This window comes from Sturnira hondurensis, unplaced genomic scaffold (assembly GCF_014824575.4).
Source record: "Sturnira hondurensis isolate 20B ecotype Veracruz unplaced genomic scaffold, ASM1482457v3 Scaffold0020579, whole genome shotgun sequence".
Classification (NCBI taxonomy): Eukaryota; Metazoa; Chordata; class Mammalia; order Chiroptera; family Phyllostomidae; genus Sturnira; species Sturnira hondurensis.
Genome location: NW_028093210.1, coordinates 2,904,844 through 2,928,429, shown reverse-complemented (window position 1 = coordinate 2,928,429; position 23,586 = coordinate 2,904,844). Strand labels below are relative to the sequence as shown.

General features: G+C 43.1%; 1 protein-coding gene and 1 long non-coding RNA gene across 3 annotated transcripts in view; both read left to right on the top strand.

Annotated features, from left to right (window-relative positions):
• Positions 1 to 8,862: 8,862 nt before the first annotated feature.
• The window catches only part of CREBBP (CREB binding lysine acetyltransferase), a 145,042-nt gene continuing 130,318 nt past the window's right edge, over positions 8,863 to 23,586 (top strand). Inside the window, exon 1 of one of the 2 annotated variants that reach the window (XM_037029955.1) lies at positions 8,863 to 9,159. In XM_037029955.1, coding sequence (XP_036885850.1) covers positions 9,075 to 9,159 — 85 coding nt within the window. In that variant the 5' untranslated portion in view covers positions 8,863 to 9,074. The remainder of the gene's footprint in view (positions 9,160 to 23,586) is intronic. The other variant, XM_037029954.1, reaches the window with a different exon arrangement.
• LOC118975822 (uncharacterized) lies at positions 9,711 to 22,950 on the top strand. Its single transcript, XR_005064145.1, has 3 exons — positions 9,711 to 10,443; positions 12,084 to 12,087; positions 22,940 to 22,950. It is a non-coding gene; the product is annotated as an uncharacterized LOC118975822 (long non-coding RNA).

The window sequence follows — 23,586 nt, the reverse complement described above, 5'->3', positions numbered from 1 at the left end:
ATCTAAAAATCTTTAAAACATCAAGACAACAAAGACACATTACATATTTGGAAATAGCACCCTGCCTGCCTGCTTAGTGATTTATTAGCAGTGATGGAGGCCGGAGTACTATGCAAGAATATGCAAATATATCTTTAAAGTGCTAAAAGAAAAACCCCACCAGCCCTAAATTGGGTATCCATAAAAATGCCCTTCAAAAATTAAAGGTGTGAAAGAAATTCATTTTCAAATCAACAAAAGCTGTGAGAATTTGTTGCCAGTAGACCAGCAAAGGTTAAGAAATGCGGAGAGGATATCCTTCAGGCTTCAAGCAAATGGTTCTCAGTGGGAACCTAGATGTACAGGAAGAAATGAAGAGCCCTGAGAATAGTAAATAAGAGGGTAAACATAAAAGATCTTGTTTCTCCTTCGAATTCGCTATAAAAACAATCGACTATTTAAATAATCATAACATTATTAAATGAGGTTTATTAATGCATGTTGAAGTAAAAGACATGACAATCACATAGGAAGGGGGATGGGTACATGGAATAAAAAAAAGAAAATTGGAGGAAAGAAATAGGAGACTACTTGTATGAACAATTCTTAAGAAGAGTTTTGCAACAAAATGAAGCTGAGACATGGGTAGTAACTGATGGAAAATGAGATTAAGAGAAGGGCTTTCCCTTTCTTTTTTCAAATGTGAAAAATAAGAGCATATATGCAGAAGGGAATGATGTAGTGCACAGGGAAATTGATGACATAGGTCCGAGTTTTTGGAGATATGAACTTGAGCAGGCAAAAAGAAAGATGGTTCTTGAGAGTTCAGAAGTGGAGAAATTGACTTTAGGTATCAGCACCAGCAAGAAGGCTGATAGGTATACAGGCACTAATGCAAGTTTGTGGGTGAATGTGACCCGGGCCATATGTGCCAAGAAGTTCTCTTGTAATGGGTTAACTTTTCTCAGCAAAGTAGTAAGAAGTCATCAGCTGAGAGTAAGGATCGGGGAGGAGGTGTTAGAGTTCTGAGGGGAGGAAAGTGGAAGAGTGAACTACTGCGGAATCACAGTATGATTGCCCAGTGGCAGTAAGCACGCATTCAAAATTGTGATCACTAATTAAAGCAAAACCAGTCCATCGCATGCTTTTTTTTCCCCAACCAAGTACAACTCTCAGGTGCAAATGAAAAGTGGGCAGGAGGCTAGAGTTACTTGGGTGGTGGTTTTGTCAATCAAGCAAGTACAATAATGCAAGAGAGGAAAAGGGAGCGTGTGTGCAGGGTAGTGTTAGTGACAACTGACCATGGAATTTAAGCTGGGTAGGAAAGGAAAAGGGGAGCCTAAGGGGATAATGAACAATGGAAAGGGACAGTATTTCTGTATTGAAGGTCGCCAGAGGATCTAAGTATTGTTGGAGTCAGATGCTATACAGAATGAGATTTTTTATTTTTTTAAATATTTATTTATTTATCTTTAGAGGGGAAGGGAAGGAGAGAGGAAGAGAAACATCAATGTATGGTTGCTTCTCCTGCATCCCCTGCTGGGAATTGGCCCCTGCCGGGAACTGGCCTGAAACCCAGGCATGTGCCCTGACTGGGAATCAACCTCGATCCTCTGGTTGGCAGGCCCTCTGGTTCGTGCTCAATCCACTGAGCTACACCAGCCAGGGCCTGAGATTTTTTAAATAAAATTAAAAAACAGGAGGAGATCCAAGAATGGAGTCAATACCTCTACCATCAGCTCCCACCCTCATTCATTTCCTCTGTAACCTCACCTCCTTCTTCCTTGCCTGCCCAGCTGTTCCAACCTCACTTGCCTTTTTTCTCATCTTCAAACAGCCAACAACGTTAGTGATACAGGGTCATACATACACTAGCTAACTGAGTCCTGCTCCTGGACAGCTCTTTCCTGAAAATTCACGCGCACCACAGCTTTCGACCTTCATGTCTTAGCTCCAATATTATTTTCTAAGCAAATATTGACTGATTCTGTCACCATATTTAAAATTGCACCTGTCTCTGTACTGATGCTCTGAATCCTCCTTAACCTACTGTATTACTTTTCTATGTAGTACTTATCACCTTTTCACATATACTGTAGCATTGCTCATTGATTACATTCATCTTCTCTCTCTGCCTGCTAGAATGTAAGGCTGTGAGAGTAGGGACCTTTGTTTTGTTCACCACTGTATCCTAAGTGCCTAGTTCAGTGCCTGGCACATCATAGGTGCTCAATGAATATTTGTAGAATGAATGAATAAACCCACAAACCCCCTCATTCTTACTCAAGCCAGTAATAAGACATAAATGCATCCATCACTATTTGTATTCAACATTATTCTAGAGATTCTGGTGTATAACAAGACAAAGAAATGGAAGTTATGAGTATTAGACAGGAGAAACAAAAATTTCATTCTTTTATTTTTTAACACATGATCTGATGGCCTACATAGAAAATCCAAGTGATTCTAGAGAAAAAAATATTAGTGTTGTTGGAACTAATAAGAGAGCGTTAGCAAACTTACTGGATCAGCCAAAGATGTATAGAACCTTATGGGAAAAATTATAAGACTTCATTATAAGATAGAATAAAAAAAGTAAATAAATAGCTATATCTTGTTTGTGGGGGGAAAGGCTCAGTATTTCAATAGTTTAAAAACTTTTTGTTGTGGGAAGTTTGAAAATACACAAAGTATGCCCAATCATATAATGAATCTTCACAAGCCCATCCCTCAGCTTTCATAACCGTCAGTTCCTAGCCAGTCTTGTTTCCTCTGTTTCTCCATCTACTCCTCCCAAGCATCACATTATCCCATCTGTAAATACCTCAGCCTGTGCTTCTAAAATATAAGGCCTATTTGAAAATATATAATGTATAGTATATATGTAATGATATTATCACACCTAATCAAATTAACAATAATTTCTTACCATTCCATACTAGTCAATGTTTCAATTTCCAGTTGTCTCATTATTTTAACTTGTTGGAATTAGAGTCGGTACAACATGCAATGGTTGTTACGTTGGATGGGATAAAAACCAGTCAAGTATTGGCAGTTTCATATAGTTTGACTTAACAAAAATACACATTTTATATGGTAACAATATACATCACCTTCAGGAACCTGGAGACTTTGGGAAGCGAGGCAGGAAATGGAGGGTGGCTTCAGCTCTATCTCGGATATGTTATTTCTTTAATAAGAAAAATGAAGATCTGAAGTCAGTGTGGCAGAATATTAACATTAATATTCCCTTGTGCCTACCTTAACAATGTAGACACAAGTGTCTATGTATTATTTTCTACAACCTGTTTGAGGTTTTCATGAGTAAAAATAAAAGCAATGAATGGGAGAAGAGGAAACAAGTTGGGCCAATGCAGACAACTTGAGGAGTCAGCTTGGCTGGGAATGGAAAAGATGGAGCAGTGTCAGGATTAACTGTGGAGACTGCGTTTACTGAGAAGAAGCCCCTGCAGGGAAGGGTAAGAGATTAAAGGTTCAGGAGAAGGGTGGTGGGAAGTTAGGCCACAAAAGAGAGAAGGGGATGTGTATGGGATGAGGAGCACTGGGGGTGAAGGGGAGCTGGTGTGTGGGGAGAGAGTTGAGGCCCACTGAATGTAAGGTGTCCACTGGGCCGGAGGCAGCAGGCAGCTGATTATGCAATTGGAGCTTTCTGGGAAAGTCTCCCTTCTCAATTGCTTCTCTTACCATTTCAGCCTCTGAATCTCAGTCTCTGTTTTGTACCCTGTTTTGTACCTACCAATTCATCCTTCAGCCCCGCAGTTGGGAAATCCCAACCACATCAGATCCACCCCTCCCGGACCCTTCTCTTTGTGCTACTAAGCAGATCCCTGTGTGCTCTCCTAGCTAGACCCCTGACTTCTTTCCTTCTGCTGGAAGACAGGGGCTCCCTCCATCATTCCTGGTCTCTCTTCCTTCTTTCTAAATCAACATGTTAAAAACAAGCTTTATTGAGATGCAATTCACCCATTCAAAATGTACATTTCAATTGTTTTTATTACGTTCAGAGTTGCGCAGCTATCATCACCATTAATTCTATAACGTTTCATTCCCCCAAACAGAAACCCCATATCCTGGAGCTACCATCCACCATCTTCTGCCTCTCCCCAGCCCATTGCAATAGCTGCTCTACTTTCTGCCTCTATGGGTTTGCCTATTTTGGACATTTCGTGTAAATGGAATCATACAATACAAGGTCTTTGGTGACTGGCTTCTTTCACTGAGCATAACGTTTTCAAGTTTCATCCACATTGTAGCATGTATTAGTACGTACTAAATTCCTTGTGTGGCTTAATAATATTCCATTGTGTGGATATATAAGACATTATGCTTATCAGCTGATGGATTCAAATGAACTTTTCCAAGAAAATATTTCCTGATTTATTTCTACCTCTTGTTCCTCTCCACTTCATTCTCTCTGCCCCTACACACTCTGTAATTGAGGATTCCTTGCTCCTATGGCCTCTGAGGCTGGAGAGTGTCAGGTCTGTGGAAAAAGCAGCTAGCCTTAGGCTTGTAGTCCAGTTGAGCCCCTTACTGTCTGAATGATTTGCTCTCCTCTGGGCCTTATTTTCTCATCTATAAAATAAGGACAGTGATATTTCCTTCCAGGGTTGTGGGAAACGCTGATCCAAGTGCACCATGCGGCAGAGTGGCGTGACACACAGGAGGCACTCAGCAGTGTTGAGTCCCTTTCATCTGTGTCAACCTTGATCCCCAGCTAAGTGTATGCAGGCAGGAACCATACCTCCTTCCTTACTATGCCCCCATCAATGTCTGAGCACAGTGTTCTTGAATGAGAATCAGACCAAGGGGAAAAGAAATAGAAAAGAGAAAAGCAGATATCAGGAAATACCAGAAGAATTGATCAAAGTGATACAAATGTGATAGAAAAAGGCACCGCAGAGCAGGTATGTTTTAGAGTTCAGCATGGTTAGGCAGGAGGAACATGGGGTTTGAGTTTGAAGACCTGTGTTTCTGCCTGGCCCTGACGTGTCCAGGTCATTTACCTCTGAGTCATTGGGACTGGGTCCCCTCAGTTTCCCCCTTTGTAAAATGGACTATGACCCATGCCATAGCTGCCAACTGACTGGGCAGGGAGAGAGGGGTGTGAGCTCATGTGCACACAGCTGTGCAAAACCATTTACTGAGGGCCCCCAAGGGCCAGATAGCGACACTACTGAACCAAGGCAAGCCCTGGCTGAGGCTTCTCAGTGACCTGACGTGTCCCATCTGTGGGATAGTAGTGTGGAGATGCCTTGGGTTGGGGCCCACCCTCTTAGGGCCTGGAGGCCTCTAGGACTGAGGAGGACCTGACAGTGTTCATTCATTCTTTCATCAAATTTTACAAACCTACTTCTTAGAGGGTACTGTACTATAGTTAAGACATGGTGTGTTCCCTCAAGGAGCCCACACATTCTTAGCAAGAGGGACACACATGCCACATTTTGATACAGAGTGCTGCCAGCCCTGTGTCACTGTGACTCTATACACTTCCTGCCTTGCTGTGCAAATTGACTTATTGCATACTTCTGTTTATGGTTTCCAGGACTTGCTATTTGGCCTCCTTGAATATATAGGAATTTATTTCTTTATTCTTTGCCCAAAAGATTAGTGAAGTGGCAGTGACCTCAAGAGAATCACAGGGAATATTTAATGGATTTAAAAAAGCAATGGCACAGTGTGAGATGTGCCCTCACAGAGGTACGTGGGAGTCTTCAAGTGGGCCAGGAGAGCTTCCTGGAGTAGGAGACATCTGAACTGGGTCTCGGAGCTAGAGTTTGCCAGGCATATGTATTCTCACCATAGAGAATAGCATTTCCAAGAGTTCAGGGTCCAGCAGAAGTAAAGCCATTGAGTGCAGTTGGTAGGGTACATGAATGTCTCACACGAGATGGACAGCAATTTGAATATTTCACCTGAAATGTCACATAGTGTGCTTGAGTGTGCTATTTTTGTTACAGAATTACATGCTTATGATTTTGTAATAAAAGATTTGGTATAGATTATCAGCCCGTAAAAAAGGGATGTTATTTGTGTCAGACCCTGTATAAAAAGGCCTGAATGATGAGAGTTTCCTGGTGGCTTAGTGGGTGTGAAGAGGTGATGGTAAAATGAGGGATGGAAAGTTGAAGAGACAGATGCAAGAAAGGGGTGGAGGCAGCACAAGATTTTGTGCAATGTAATTAGAAAAAAGTAAAAAGATCACTCAGTCTTGACACTGGAGAACAATCTCTTCTGATATATAGGTATATACATACATACATACACACACACACACACACACACACACAGAGTGGGGCAAAAGTAGGTTTACAGTTCATATGGAAAATAGTAACTGATAAATAATATAAGAATAAACTCTATGATTCACATATTCACAACTGTAAACCTAATTTTTGTCTTGCCTTATACTTTAAACTGTACCTTTTTTTAGTACTTTATTTATTTATTTTTAGAGAGAGGGGAAGGGAAGGAGAAAGAGTGGGAGAGAAACATCAATGTGTGGTTGGTTGCCTCTCATGTGTCCCCTACTGGGGACCTGGCCTGCAACCCAGGCATGTGCCCCCTGACTGGGATTCGAACCAGCGACCCTTTGCTTCACAGGACCCTGCTCAATCCACTGAGCCACACCAGCCAGGGCTAAACTGTACATGTTTGTTAAAGGAGGTTAGCTCTGGCTGGTGCCGCCTATTGGATTTAGTGTTGGCCCATGAACTGAGGTCAACGGTTGGATTCCTGGTTGGGGAACATGCCTGGGCTGTGGGCGAGGACCCCAGTGGGGGCATGTGAGAAGCAACCAATGGGTGACTCTCGGACACATCAGTGTTTCTCTCCCTCTCTTCCACTTTCTCTAAAATAAAGAAATAAAATAAAATAAATTTATTTTAAAAAGAGAAAAAATAAAGAATGAATATGAATATATATAAATATATATTTATATAAAATATATTATAAATGATATATAAATATATAAAATTTATATATTTTTATATATTAAATATATATAATTTATATACTACATATATAAATAAATTTCTCCACTCCTTTATTTTATATATATATATATAAATTTCCCCACGTGTAGCAGCTATTTGTTTTAAACAATTCTTTCCCTCTTTTTTCAGCAAGTTAACTGCGGTGCTCCGGGGAGAAATGTGGAGCGCAAAAGACGTTTAAGTGCTAAGCTTTCACCGTAGCCACTGGGTGATGCTGGACGACTCTGGGGCACTGGGATGGGAAGGAAGAGTCATTTGCCCAGGTAAAGGACGTGGGAAGACTGACTTCATGGTGAGTGGAGATGGAGGGAGGGGTCCGCGCTGACTCAAAGGTTTCTGGCTTAGGAAACCGTGTTGTTGGTGATACCTTTCAGATAAGGACTTCGGGATGAGGCGACCGCAAGTTTCGACGAGCAGACTAAAACTGAGATACAAACACTTTAGATATTTGTAATATTGTCCTGCGGGGAGTGACCACACAAGCCGGTTTCCCTGGGACCTTCAAGCCCGTCCGAAGCACCTACGGAGTTCCCAAATTGTTGTCGGGGCCCTAAGCCCCGACCTAAGGGGACTTCTGGGCTTGGCGCAGCTGGCCGCGCCCCAGCCTAGGGTGGGGCAGTGTTCACCACCTCCCCTAGGTGAGGGTGTCAGCTCTGAGGATCCCGTCGCCCTGGGCTCGGGAACAGGGGCTCAGGAGTTTTGCATCCTCCTCGCTTCACTTAAAGGGTGAGGGTTGTTCGAATCCCAGCCCTGCTGCTTCCTGCCTCAGTTTTCCCATCTACACAAGTTCGCAGGCAGACCGGGGGCATCCGGCAAGGTAAAGTGACTAGGCCTCGTTCGGGTCCCCCCTGACGTCGGCGGCAGGGAAGTGAGTAGCCAGGACCGGGCAGTCTCCCCAGAGGGACAGATGGGCCCGGCCGGCGCCGGCTGCGTGCCCGAAGGTCCAGTCCGCGGCCAGGCAGCCGCTCCCGGCTCCTGACCGGCCCCACAGCCCAACAGTGGTCTGAACAAAAGTGGCAGCTCGGCCGGGCGTCGTGGGTCCCGCAGGCCCCACCGCCGCCCTGCCGCCTGACACACCGCGGCCGAGCTTTCGGCCTTTCCGCCCGAGCGCGTTCGGTTCTTTCCGCCACGGCCGGCGCAGGTGGAGGGGGCGGAGCGGGGGCTGTGCGTGGTGACGCCGCGGGGGGTGACGCACCGGCGTGCCCCGCCCCCTCCCCCTCCCCGTTCAGGCTCTGGAAAGAGAAGAAAAAAAACTTTCTTTTTTTTTTTAATTGAGGAATCAACAGCCGCCATCTTGTCGCGGACCCGACCGGGGCTTCGAGCGCGATCTACTCGGCCCCGCCGGTCCCGGGCCCTACAACTGCCCGCGCACCCCGCTCCGCCCGGCCGTCCCGCTCCGCCCGGCCCTCGGCGCCCGCTCCGGCGGCCCCGCTCCGCTCTCGGCTCGGCCTCCCGGAGCCGCGGCGGCGGCGGCGGCAGCGGCGGCGGCGGCGGCGGAACGGGGGGTGGGGGGGCGCGGCGGCGGCGGCTCCGCTTCGCGCATTGTTTTTTCTTACGGCGGCAGCGGCGAGCCGCGGGCGGGGAGTGGAGCCCGGAGCCCCCAGGTCGTCGGGCCGCGAGCGAATTAATTAAGTGGGGCGCGGGGGGGGGTAGCGAGGCGGCGGCGCGGCGGCGGCGGCACCATGTTCCTAGGGACTGCCTAAGCCGGCCGGCCGGGCGCCGTCGCTACCAGCCGGACCCGGGGGGGGCGGCCAGGCCTCCTGGGCGCCCCCGCCGCGGAGTGTCGCGCTCGGGAGGCGGGCAGGGGATGAGGGGGCCGCGGCCGGCGGCGGTGGCTGCGGCCGGGGGCGGGCGGTGAGCGCTGCGGGGCGCTGTTGCTGTGGCTGAGATTTGGCCGCCGCCTCCCCCACCCGGCCCTGCGCCCAGCGCCCTCCCTCTCCCTCGGCGTTCGCTCTCTGCTCGCCGCTCGCGCTCGCTCCTCTTCGCTCGTAGCCGGCCAAGGCCGGCGCCGACCCCCGCTCCGGAGCCATCGTCGGCCCCGCCGTCCGCTTTCGGGGCTGTTTCCGCGAGCAGGTGAAAATGGCTGAGAACTTGCTGGACGGTCCGCCCAACCCCAAACGAGCCAAACTCAGCTCGCCCGGCTTCTCGGCGAATGACAGCACAGGTGAGGAGGGGGCCAGGCGGGGGGCGGGAGCCTCGGGGATTGCTGTCAGACCCCACCCCCGAAGGTGAGTGTCTCCTGGAGAACCGAACTCGGCCGTGGGCCTGCGCAGCCACCCCCCCGCCCCCGCCGCAAGCGGCGGCCGGCGCAATCTATTCCCCCGGAGCCCCGTGGGAGAGGGGAAGTTTGTGGGGAGACTGTTGAGGGCCCGAGTGGGGGGCTCATGCCCGGGTGCACTCGGGTTTCCCGGAGTTGATGAGCCCTCCTCGCGTGGAAACCGAGTGGTACTTCCAAGGAGAAAAAGTAAAGTGAAGCGTATTTATTTTGCGTAGCAGATGCCCCTGCCGCTGTGTGTCAACACACGCGTGGTTGTCTGGAGGGGTGACAGCAGAGGGTAAGTTTGATAGCTAGAGAAGGAAATAGTGCAGCAGAAAGAGAACCCCAAGTGTTTTCGGAATTGGTGACATTCACAATGCAGCAGCTAGCGTGTAAGTTACAACTGAGCAGTTTCTTGGAGTATATTTGAAAACTCTTGTTGTTTGGTCACCTAAATCACTCCATTTTTCACAGCCCCAAACTTCGTTAGCAAGATCTTCTAAAAATTGCGATGGTGTGTTTAAGTTCACAGAAGTATAACTTCAAAAAAAGTTAAATAGGTTCATTCGGGCTGCAATCACCGTTTGAGCTCGTGTTGATTTTACAGTGTAGAGGCGTACGGATTATGTTAAGGAATGCCGAATTTACGATTTTTCTAAAAAAATTTTTTAGCAGGATACTGAATATATCATCTTTTTCTCAGTAAGCAGTTTCCTTGAAAACTTTCTTAGATAATCATATCGGTTGCTTAAAAGTAGTATTTTAGTTGTCTATTCATTAAATAATTCGGGGTTCTTCTGGGCTGGTTCATGGTAGCATGAACTAGTTGTATTTCCTCTTTTAGAGCTCTCTTTTGCAGTAAAAACTTGTCGCTACTCGGGAACAGTTCTTTTGTGGGTGCAGCTTGCATTTCTCCAGTACAGTCGTGCAGTAGCAGCATCTGAAAACCAGTTTATAATGAATGGGTCCAAATTGAATTACATTGCTGCAGCAATCCCTTCAGATTTGCAGTAGACACAGCTGTTCAGCTTCTGCAAATATTTCTGTTACCACCAGCATGTTTCTATTGTACTAGTGGTTTTAAAATCTCTTTCTACTGTTGAAACAAAATCTGAATTTTGTGGCTTTGGTTTTAATACAGTTCCTAGAATATAAGTTAATGTAGATGTGAGAGAAACATTTTTAAAAATTGTTAATTAAAATAGAGTTTGTTAAACAGTGGGAAGGAGTAAATAAGTCTCATGGAATATAAAAGTCTCTAATAATACTTCTAAAAACTGGTAAAGAGTTGAGTTTGATGTTTTGTAAAATTAACTATCCGAACTGAAATGTAGAAACAGCTGTGATTTAAATGCCCTTTTACTGCAGAACAGATCTCTTTTGCTTCATTAATCTTGCCATGTTTGAGTGAAAAGTCTTCACTTATGTGAAGTGTAGATCATACCAGGAAGTTCAGCTTTGAAGCTTGTCCTCTGAGGCTGATAACTTTTTGGATGGCTTTGCAGCTTTGCTGTTGTTGAGCGAGGTTATTGTAGATCTTGTTTTACACAGAGGAAGAAACTAGTAACATAACAAAAGGCTTGCCCTACTATATACATTGAGCCGTTTCCAAGATAAAGCCAAAAAGATGGCCTTATGAGTAGCTCTGTTACTTAGATGGCCAGCTATTTAGGTGCTGCTATAATCACAATGAAATTTATCAGAAATGATTTTCTATTTTTGCCCACTTTTCCCTCCTTGCTTTCCAATTTTGATCCTGGTGAGGTATGGCGGCTCTTTTACCTTTCCAAATGTGAAACGAAGATGTCAGTTCTTAATAGTTCTGATTTAAATAATCCAAAGAATAAAATTCACACATTGATCCCATTACATTATCTTAGAAGGGTGTATTGGTGTGGTGGCCAAGGAAGGGATTGCTGAGCATATTAATTAAATAAGATACACCTTGTGTCCTGTAGCTACTAGTCTAAGACAGATCTTAAGGACATAAATTAAGCAAATAAAGAACTAATGTCCTTAACATTACATACAATCAAAGGAGTGAAGGCATTTGGTTAGATGGGAAAATGTGAATAACAAGTGTGAAGACCTGGGAATAATATTCTTGAGAGACTCAATCTTAATTTAGTAAGGGAATGTGTATTTGAGCATTCTAAGAGAAAATAGGGCCAATTGGAGCAAGGTGTGTTCCCCTGCTTCTGTTGAGGGAGGGAATCTCTGTGCATGGGCAGAGTTGAGGGGTTACAGGTATTGGGAGGAGGCCTTGGCGGCCTGGGAAAGGAGAGAGCCACTTGGACTGTCACAGTGCAGTGCATGTCTGTGGGGACTGGTCTGTGGAACCATTGGTGTCTGTTAGATGAGTCTGGGGGCTGGCAGTTGGCCAGAGGAACAGAATCCCTGCCCATTGAGGAGCTTACTAGCCAGAGTGCTGCCTGATGGGCACTTGCAGTCTAGAAGGAGGAGGGTGGATGTGCATGAAACACTCCACAGTTGAAGTAAGGCAGCATCTTGGGTGATAATGCCTTTGCCACCTAAGACAGGCAGGAGAGGAGAGGTCAGGAAAGGCTTCTGAGGAGAGGTTGCAGAGGTAGTGGGTAAATAGGGAATTCACCCCAAGGGAAGGCAGCAAGAGGAAGAAGGAAAAATAGTACTTCCCACCCCATTCAAACCTCAGCTCAGGAGTGACACAGAATTTGATGGTATCAGATGTTGAAGTAGCATTTTCTTCTCTCACATTGGAGGATTAAACACTTTGTTACAACTATAGTCTTCCTTTACTTGGCACCCTTTATAAGAAGTAGGAGGACTTTGTGTCACCAGTATGTAGTTAGTTGTGTGTGTTGGAAACTTTTTTATTAAATATGTCCAAATTATAACAGCATATTAGTCGTTCAACAGAAGGGATACATGATTTAACAGTGTAGGAGAAATAAATATCCAGGCAAGCAGTAGCCTTTTTTTTTGTCAGCTCAAGGCCAAATTTACATATAACAAAGACGTTATTAAAAAGTTTAGCCCTGGCTGGTGTAGTTCAGTGGCTTGAGCACGGGCCTGTGAAGCAAAGGGTTGCCAGTTCAATTCCCAGTCAGGGCACATGTCTGGGTTCCAGGCCAGGTCCCCAGTAGGGGACACATGAGAGGCAACCACACATTGATGTTTCTCTCCCACTCTCCTTCCCATCCCCTCTCTCTAAAAATAAGTTAATTAAATATTATTTTTTAAAGAGTTTAATAAGACTGCCTTCTAAAAATTGAAGATAGATATATTTATTTCATCTGTATAAGTGTCCCTAAGCAGTTGTGATTACGTTTTATAATGTGAATCCCTGTGAATGCAATAGAAAACTGTATTTAAAGAAAGCTTGTGGTAAATACGGCTGTCAACCAGAATACCTTTTACAACAAAATGATAGTTTTTTTTAAAATGTGCAGTGCTTTACATATCAGAATCCTTTTCTTTCCGTCAGATTGGTCCTCACAGCATCCTATGAGGTAAGGGAAACACTGTTCCTGCTGCTTTTAGGTGAGGAACCATACTTGAGAGGTAATCTGCCCAAAGTAGCAGAGGGTCAAAACCTGAAACAAACCTAATCATTAAAGTAAATAGGTAAATATAGTATATTCACTTTAAAAATCTGTATCCATAAACATGGAATTTGCTTGAATCACAGACTTAGATTTTAGTAGTTAGCAACTTTCAGTCACCTAACTCCAGCAAGTGAATGAAATCCCTTTGGGGAACATTTGTAGCCACTCTGCGGGGAGTAAGGGGTGTGTTCTTCCTGCCATGGTCTCCAGGCAGGAACTCCCCCTTCCCTCTGGTTCTGGCACCCAGAGCCTACACTGTGTGGTCTCACCTTTGTGGTTATTGCAGTGAATAATTGAGGATCAGTCAAATTATTTTATTTCTTAACTAAGTTCTAGCTAAGGAAAAGCAAGTTTGTAGAGACTTCTAGGGCCAGGACTTGTCTTGACTTTGCTTTTACTTGTTAGAAAAGTAGGGGCTTTCGAATAACAGGTGAGAATAGTAGTTCTGTGTGAAGTTCCTCAGGGTGATGGCGGATGAGTATGAATCCCACAAAGGTGCTTGGCAGTTGATCAAAAGGTTGAGAATTATTCCTGTTTAACGTTTGGATTTGATTCTGTAATTCGTAAACATAATTGAGAATGACTTATAAAGAGACAGAAGCGTAATCCTCCTGTAGCAAGTTGATGCTTAGATAGTTAGCCAGTGTTTTTACCACTCTGACTTGTGTTATTGTGGTTGTGTGACAAAGTACGCTGTTACTTGGGGCCATATAAGTGCCAACTTTGTATTTTTATTTATTGTGTTTGAAAATAAAATTAAAAATGATTTTGCTAAAGTACGCTTTTCCTTGTTAAGATGAAATGTACCTATTATGTAAAGCAAGATTAGGAAAGCTCGCTTTAAGCCATTTCCGTTCTTAGTGTAGCATTAGTCAGGACACCACCTCTTTACCTTATTCAGATGAGCACTTTGAGTATAGTCCAAGAAACTAGTCCATGTGAAGAGGTGTTTCTCAGATGAGGTTGGGAATAGGCAAGGAACTTAAGGTGCAGACCTTCCCAGAACCATTGCGTACTGATGGGCTGTACGTCTTAGAGGGGCTGTAGTTTGCACCATCCCCAAGCCTTTTTTATATAAAGCACCATTCCCATGCCCTTTTTGACCCAAAATGGCATGACCCATATGCCCTACCCTCCCTATTCACCAGATCTTGCCTGGAGCCACCTTTTTTGTTTGTTTGTTTCCCTCTATGAAAAAAGTCCTCAAAGGGAAATGTTTTGCTGATTATTGTTCCCCTCAAAGGGGAAGAGGTGAAACAAAAAATGGCAGAAGCACTAAAAGGCATCAAAATCTACTGTTTTGAGCAGTGGAAGTCTGAATAGGTGTATTGCATCAGATGGAGAGTACTTTGAAGGTGACTGAAGTTTAAACATGTAAGACTAAATACACATTTTTTAAATAAATAAATTCTGGTTTTTGCAGGGGGCCCCTTGTTACATAGTTGGTCAAACTTTATGTAAAGGACTAGAGGACGTATTTTTGGCTTTGTGGGCCCATTGGTCTCTGTTCCATGTACTCAGTGCTGCCATTTTAGAGTGAGACTACAGCAGTGGGTGTGGCTGTGTGCCAATAAAACTACAGCTTGGCCCGTGGGCCACACTGTGGGGTCCTAATGTAATGTGGGACTAATGCTCTGAAAATCCACTGGGAGCACTGGGCTGTTGGGGTTGCCCTAGTCTCCATTGTCTCTGACAGCTTCAAGGACAAGATCTATCAAATAGCAGCAGCACAGGTGTTTCGTGCACCTACTGTGGGCTGGTCTGGCTGCTGACCGTCAAGTGTGGGGAGCAGGGGTCATAAAGCCCTTGAGCCCAGTGAGCCCCAGGGGGAAGCCATGCAGGGTCTGGGGCCACTTCCAAGATTGCAGGGAGCTTCTCTTTATTGTTCTTCTGTAACACCTTTATGCACTGCTTCATTTAAAGTCAGGTAAGTTTAACAAAAACTGAGTTAAATTAAGGTGTTTGTTTTGGTCCTTTGCTTGTTGTTTTGCTTTTTGTTGGCTCCAGTGGCTCATGCAGTATTTTCTTCTTCCTTTGCCATCTTCTGCCCTCCAAGTCCATACCTTGCAGTGAAACTTGAAGGTGAGCAACTCCACAGCAGTTTGTGAGAGCTTTTCATAGCCATGTTTCCTGTTTCTGGGAGCGGTGCCTGACACAGGCTAGGCCCTCCAGAAGTAGTTGAGGGAATGAGTGAACTAATGTACAGTATTTATTTTTCAAAGTTCTCATATTTTTTTGTCACAAGATTGTGTTTTAAAGTTAATTGCCACAAATCTTAGGATCTGTTTGTCCTAATCCTGAGTTCTATTGAGATACAGACGTGCACCTGTGCATTTTCACTAATGGACCAACCTGGCTGGCAGGGCCTATTTGGGGCTCTTACAGGTGGCACCACAGGCCATGGTGTTGACAGCGAAGGGTGTGAAAGCACTGGCTTTGTGGGTGTCACTTTCCTTTCCCTTTTTGCTAGCATCATAACCCTGGTCAGTTACCTCAGCTCCCTGACCCTCAGTTTCCTCATCTGTAAAATAGAGATACAATAATAACCATTCCCATCTCTAAAGGTGGTTTTGAGGGTAAAAGAGATGATGTGTGGAAAGTGCATCTGAAGTAAATGCTCCGTGCATGACAGCCAACACTGTCCTTACTAGGGAAGGTGGGTGTGCCCTGTAGTCCAAACTCAGTAGAGTTTCGAAGTGCTCATTTGATTGGACTAGAGACTTGCTGGTTGGTGCTTCTGAAACCAGCAGCAGCCTTGTATGCACACCCACACAGGGCCGTGGGCAGACAGATGTGTTGTAGTGTAAGCCTGCTCAGTGAGTATATAGTCGAGAATTATATAATCACTACTATTGATTTTTCCCTCTATTTTCAACTGTATTTTTTAATAGGAACACAATGCCCATAAATTCTAAAATTGCAAAAACTTAAGTAGTGTGACATGTTCTGAAAACTCTTACTAATTTTGAATTGTATTTCATGAACTAAGTATCAGGTGAATATGTTATTCTGTTTCCTTACTGAGTATATCGCAACTCAGTCTGAGGTACCTGTTAGGCAGTAGCAGTTTACAAAAGGATTCTGATCAATGTCTTTGAGTGGCTTAGAATTGTGTTTAAGATAAGACTCAGAGGCAGAACTTGAAAAAGAATGCAAAAGTCATCAAATATGATCAAATGCTAAATGCATGAGTCAGAAAGAGCAGCTCCAAAAGGGCTTCATTTATACCCCACTGTTTACTGAATGCTCCTGTATGCAGAAGCCCAGGGCTAGGTATGTGAGTGAGGGGTAACATCTTAGACCTTGAGGATGGTGAGGGGCCTTGGCTAAGAGAAGCATGCACCAGCGGTAGCCTGACGGGCCCTCTGTGCCCCTGGACTCTGGTGCCTGCTGGGCCAGAGCAAAGAGCCCGGTAGTCAGGGACCCTGCTGGTTTTCCATGCCTCTTTATTATTGTTGGCAGAGACACTCTGGCCACTCAGAACAGTTTTGTCTTTGGTTGTAATATCTTAAGGCTTTCACCTGTGTCTTCTCTAGTTTTCCCAGATAGTCTCTCATAAGCTCTCAAATACCTGGTCATACCCTCTCGTTTTCAACACATGTGCCGGTGTTACTCCAGCTCACTCGGAGGCCTTTTCCTACTGGTGCCTCCCTCTTCAGAATTCCATTCCATGGCTAATAGCCCCTTGGGTTGGGCATGTTTGTCCACAACCCCTGCATTAACTAGGGGAAGGGATTCCACACTGTCACTATTCAGTCTTAAGCTTAACTTTAAGGAACATGCTTACATTGCAGCATGTTACTAGTGCTGAAGTGTAAGCCTTCCACCAGTGCTTGGTGGGGGAGCTTTTGCATATTCATCTTTGCATGGGGGCTGTGATGACTTGACAGGAGGGCTGGGATGGAGTCATGCACAGGGTCCAGTGGGAACAGAACAGAACTTTGACTGGAAGAGAAGTGACTAACTCAGATTTGGTGGGGGAGTTGTTTGGACATGGAAGAAGGTGCAAGAAAAGCAAAAGTGGTTTTTTGTTTTCCAGGTTCTTAGACAATTTTGAGAATGACTTGCTGCCTTTGAAAAACTGCTTTTAGGGTGTTTTCTGGTTCTAAGTTTGGGAAGCAAATCTATTTTTGAACTCTATATCTTAAAAGTCGCATTCTTTCTTTTTAAACCTCACCCTTAGGAAGACTTGGATAGCATCCCGTGCAACATTTTCCCCCGTGTTTCATTTCCATTAATCAAAAGAATATTTAGTTGAACCATAGCTAAGAATAGTAAAGTCTAATGGTGACAGAAAACTTCACTTGATTAAATGTGACTTTCTTATTTCTAGGTGCCCAGTATGCTACTGTTTGAAAATCTCTGAATTTGCCAATCTTTCTAATAACACCTGCACCTTACTGTATACAGTAGGTGTTTCTTAATAGTTGTAGTTGTTTAATGGCATTGTATAATTTTTTTATAAAGCAAATTCTTTTTATAACTTAAAAGCTTCCCTTTACCCCCAAATATTTTGGTTTTTTTCCTAATCAAAACCATATTACCTGTATGTAATTTAACTGTGCAGTTAATATAACCAATGAAATAGCAAGAAAAATTAAGTGACTGTTCTTTAAAATACCCTGTAGAGAGGCTATTGTACAGTATCTAAGTAAAGTGGATTTGTTATTTGATTAAAAAGTGAATGATGACGTACAGGAACTATAGAAATCTATCAAATAATTATGGACTATAAACTTGACTCAATTCCTTTGGATTAAAATATTTTGAGTATCTGTCACCTGATTAAAAGTAGAATCTTCTAACCATGACTCAGAGTTGAAGGAGATGTCAGAGCTTTTTATATGGGGTGTGGGCAGTGTTGTAGTAAGGCGGGAGCCCTGGCTTCCTCTCAGAGTGGACGCTGAATCTTGCTTGGCTTCCAGCTCATAAACTCTGACTTGGGTCCTGTGACTTTACATCTGAGCTTTGGCGGGGTTGCAGGGGAGTCATCTCTAAAATGGGTTTTTTCTTTTAGAATTTTTCATTTTACCTTAATTAGCTTTGTATGGGGGGGTGCTACTATGGTTCCTTGCATTATAGCAGGTTGTAGCAGCTATTCTCACTGTTTAATTGTGTGGGAAAATATAGATGTCATCTACCTCTTAGGGCAGGTTAGTGAGGGTTGGGGTGATGTAGGCTAGGGATCTGACACAGCACCAAATCCATGGAATTTCCTTGCCGAGTACAGGAGAAAATACCTCCCCTGCTTGTTTTGCTTCCAGCGCCAGGGCCACTGTCGTCTCAGTACCGGCTTGCAGAAGAATGAATAAGAACCTGAGATTTGGGAGTCATACAGAACTGGAAAAGTTTTTCCCATCTGTATTTGAAGTTAAAAGTTTCACACTGAGTTTTCCGTCTTTATTGGAAAACTGAAGTCTGAGTGGAACTCAGACTTTTTCTAGTATTTCTGAATAAGGACTTGATTTAGGTTAGGATTTAAAAAAGGAAAAGTGAGTTTGGTGAAATTACAGAAACAGTCTTTATTTTTTAGAAAACGGGAGAAAATGGCTTTGGGATCACTAAGCAGTTTAGTAAGTGTGATGGGTTTGGTTTAGAAGAAATATCAGTGAAATTTGATTTCCTCTTTGGTCCAGTTACCCCACTGGCTTTGAAAGGAAGAGTTTGAGCTCCTTTCTGTATTGTAGTATTTTTTTTTCTTAAAAATAACGGATAAAGTATTGGTAGATTTTCTTTGTCGTTTTGGTTGTGCCTCTACTATTGTTGGGACTGTTTTTTGTTTGAAGAGCACAGTCTGCCCAGAGTTGAGCTTCTTTTTTTTTAAAAAAAAAAAAAAATAATAAGATAACCTGGGAAGTCATTCAGATTATCCAGAAAAAATTCAGCGTTTTAGCATGCACTGATGACTTTCTCAATCTTTTAAAGTTTAAGGAAAAAATTATTCTTTCCCAACAGGAAGAGAATGGGTTTAGACATTTTCTTTGTCTGAAATGCCAGTATCCTATCCTCATGATACTCTCTTTATTTTAAATCCTCACCTGAGGACATACTTATTGATTTTAGAGAGAGGGGAAGGAAGAGAGAAAGAGAGAGAGAAAGAAACATCAGTTACTTGGCTCTCACATGCGCCCTGACTAGAGACCAAACCACAACCCATACATGTGCCCTGACCAGGAATTAAACCCAAGATCTTTTGTTTTACGGGACAACACTCCAACCAACTGAGCCACATTGGCCAGGAATCTTGGTAATCTCTAAGTCAGCACTGTCTAGTAGAACTTTCTGTGTTGATGGACATGTCCTCTATCTACACTGCTCAGTACTGGAACCACTAGCTACTTGTGGCTATTGAGTACTTAAACTGTTACTAATGAGACTCAGGAACTAAATTTTAAATTTTATTTAATTTTATTAATGTAAATGTAAATAGTCACATGTGCTGTCAGCCCTAGAAATCTATTGGGGACACAACAGGTTCAGTGTCTGCCTTCATGGAAGGCAGCTGTAGTCAGGTGTTACCTAGAACCTCAGAGGTGGGGTTCGTGCATGTTAGGTATGGGACAATGTCCGTTCTGAAGGGTATTGGAAGGTCTCCTGGGAGAAGTGCCATTAGCACTGAGACCTGAAGATGAATGGAAGATTGTGGGGAGGGGATACTATTCTAGGTTTGGAAACAGCATAAATACGAAGTGTGAAGATCTGCAGGTATGAACTTTCAAGTGTGTAATAGTTTTTGCAAAAACCAGTTTTGTTTTTGGTTCCCATTTAGTGGGCTACCATTTAGAAGCCGTGCGGTCTTTCTTCTGAGAGTTGGAGACTGCTGGTGCGGTCCTGCTCTGGGGAGTTGAATAGGCCTGTATGTGAGATACTACTAGGCTATGGTGATAACAGTGGTGGCTGTGTTCTTTTTGGAACTCAGAGTGTACTGATGTAGGCAGGCAATCCTGCAGTCCAACCAGTGCCTGTCTAATTGCAAACTGACATCAAAGTTGTGATGGGAAGAAACTGATGCTTCAGGTGGGATAGTCAGGGAAACTTCTTAATGGAAAGGACACTGGAGCTCTTGCAGGATGAATTATGGGGGGCATCTGAAGGCAGGGTACAGTCGTGGAGAGACTCCAAGTGTCAGACCAGGGAGTCCAAGTCATTCTTTTTTATTTATTGATTTTAGAGGAAGAAAGAGAAGGAAACATTGATTTATTGTTTCACTTATTTATGCATTCATTGGTTGGTCCCTAACCAGGAATTAAACCCACAATGTCGTCATGCCAGGATAACACTCTAACCAACTGACCTACCCTGCCAGGGCCAGGTCATTCTTTTAGGGTTTTAAAAACAAAACAAAGAATTTGCCCTGGCCGGTGTGGCTCAGTGAATTGAGTACAGGATTGCAAACCAAAGGACCACCAGTTCGATCCCCAATCAGGCACCTGCCTGGGTTGCAGGCCAGGCCCCTAGTAGGGGGCATGTGAAAGTCAACCAACACATTGATTGATGTTTCTGTTCCTCTCTCCTTCCCCCTCTCCCTAAAAATAAATAAATAAAATTTTTTAAAAATACAAAATTTTAGAAACTCATCACTTCCAGCGTAATGGGAGAAGTCTAGATAAGCTTTTCGAAGATGCATATTTACATCTGAGTCCCTATATGCAGTGAGAGTTGACAACTGACTCTCTCCTCCTGTACCCCACTGTGGAAGGAAAGGCACCAGGAAAAGCAGTTTAAGAAAGTTCTTTAAAAACTTTTTTTGGAAGGGTAACATTCATAGGGTTAAAAATTCCAAAAAGTATATAAAAGAATGTTTAGTGAAAATCCTCCCTCTCCTGTTTCTGTAGTCAATCAGTTTTACTTCCCATGGGCAAATAAGTGTATATTATTTAGAGACACACTGTGCATATATAAGCTCATACTCTACTTACTCTTTCTTACTAAAGTGGCACTTTATACATGTTGTTCCACTGTAAGTGCATTTTGGAATGACAAATATCTCAGAGCTGTTGGAAATACTAATATTCAGAGAATGGTCTTCTTTCTAAAAATCACTGTTTTTAACGGTAAAATGTTTTGGAGCTGTACTTAAATAAGAAAGATAATTATAGTGTTTTCATTATCTGGTATAAATTGGAAGTTCAGACACTGAACTGAGGTTTTACAAAAATTAATTCCAGCCCTGGCCAGTTGGTGCAGCTGGTTGGAGCATCTTCTGTACACTAAAAGGTTGTGGGTTTGATCCCTGGTTGGGGGTGTGTATGGGAGGCATCCAGTTGATGTGTCTTTCTCACATTGATGTTTCTTTCTTTCCCTCTCCCTCTCTCCTTCCCTCTTCCTCTCTGTCTCTGTCTCTCAAATCAATAAACATATCCCCAGGTGAGGAGTAAAAATGATAATAGAAAAAAATTTAAAAAATGAATTTCATGTCATCTTGAAAAATATTAGAGGTTTTGTTACTGTTGTCATGTTGCACATCGTGCAGCCAGTTCACACCAAAGTTTTGTTTAGTTTCCCAGGTTTTATTATCCACTTTATTACTTGATGTACAAATATCTGTAACTTCTACATCAAGCAGATAAAGCAGAAATCAAGTCTCTTACTTGATAGGACTTCTAAGAATAGTCACATTAACTCCAGACCTTTTAATTAATTTAGTTAATTTAGAAATTGCAAAACATTAAGGTGACCCAAAAGTCCTTCAGAAGAAGAGTGGCTAAGTCCTCTACCATTGCTGATGTGATGGAGGGAGAATAAAGGATACTTAAGAGAGAAGAAGATAAATTAGAGAATCATTACATTAAAAAAATGGAGAACAGATAAATGATAATTAGATCCTTTTTAGTGGTAAAAGGTATTTACTAATGTGTGCGTAGATTTCCAGATTTCTGTTTTTCCAGAAAAACAATTTTTTTCTCTAAAAATTGTTTTTCTTGGTAAGGGACTGAAGTTGGTTTGAGATGACTCGCTACTTTGTATTCTTCTGAATGCATTAAAAAATACCATTAACATAATTTTTTAAAGGTTTTATTTATCTTTAGAGGGGAAGGGAAGGAGAGAGGGAGAGAAACGTCAATGTATGGTTGCCTCTTGTGTGTCCCCCCTGCCTGGAACTGGCTTGCAACCCAGGCACGTGCCCTGACTGGGAATCGAACCGCGATCCTTTGGTTCACAGGCCCGTGCTCAATCCACTGAGTTACGCCAGCCAGGGCCATTAACATAATTTTTTGTCATGAAGAACTAGTTAAAAAGTAAATCAAATCCAGAGCGAAACATCTTTAGTATTTGTGGTTAGAACAATATGTTTAAAGGCGAGAAGTGGAGTTTTGGTAGTTCCTGGTGAAAAACCTTAGACTTTTAGCAAGAATGATTTGAAAAAAGTATAAATTAACTTAGAGGTGCCATCCGAAGATAGGAGAATGTGATTGTGTTTTAGTGTTACGTCCAGTCATCACTTCCTTTGTCATGAGCTCTGATTCTAATAGAATCCTTTTAGAGGTTCCTTCATTGATGTGTTGGATGCTATAAGACCTGACGGCCAACTTGTGTTTCTAGGAGTGTTTTAAAATAATGTCAGCTTTCCTTACGTAAGCAACATTTAACTACTACATTCGGCACAAAAATGTAGATGGTCATATTCCTTTAGGAAAAATTAGTACTTTTGAAAAGTCCTTCTTTAAAATACTTTTTATTTTCTTGCCTTTTAAGTTCATTTGAACACTAATAATATTTGGGATGAATACTGAGCTCATTTCAGATTTCATCCTCAAATAGTAAACACTCCCAACTGCAACCAGGAATGCCTGGAAGTATTCCAGGTGTTATCACCTGGGTCTGGACACCCTAGGGGCTGCCTTTAAAAATTCAGTGTCTTTAATTACTTAAGTGGGTAGTTCAGTCACCTGATTCAAAAATCAGAGGACACAAATTTGTAGAGGGGGAGAGCCTTTCTTCCTTCCTCTAGTCCCCCAGGATATGAGTAGATTGTGCTCTTCCAGGGTTTGTCTCTTCAAGCAGGCACTGTCTATTCTTAGCTCCCTTGCCTTCTTCCTGCCTTTTTCTTCTTACCCAAGGTGGTATACTATACACCTGTGGCATACCTGTAATAACAGCATATGGAGAGCTTCTTCATCTCTTTCTGTAGGTGCTAGTGTTCTGTTTCATGAGATGGGCTGAAATTGACTTGATATGTTCCCCACTTGTGGACATTTAGGTTATTTCCAGTCTTATCCTCTCAAAACAGTGTTTCAGTGAATAGTTCTACCCAGTTATGTGTCTGTCTATAGAACAGATTCCTAAAAATGGAACTAATGGTAATTTTGGTTGTATCATCAAATTGTTCTCCAATGTCTTCTATGTTGATGGATTCTTAAAGCTTTAAAAGCAGCACATGTCTACACTATTTAGTATAGACATAACCAGTATTTAGTATAGATATTTTGTGATGATGCATTTTCTTCAGCTTGTGATCTCCATCATTTGTGCCCTTTAGTTGCTTACGATTTGTTTGTAATTTTAGGGTGTGCTTTATTTTTTTCTTTAAGATTTCATAGAACAGTTTCAGGTTCACAGTAAAATTGAGGGGAAGATACTGAGATCTCCCATATGCCTCCTATACCCACATATGCACAGCCTCCCCTGTTAATAATATTCCCCACCATAGCGGTAAATCTGTTACAACTGATGGACCTACATTGACACAGCATAATCACTCTAAATCCATAGTTAGCATTGGGTTGACTCTTGAGGTTGCACATTC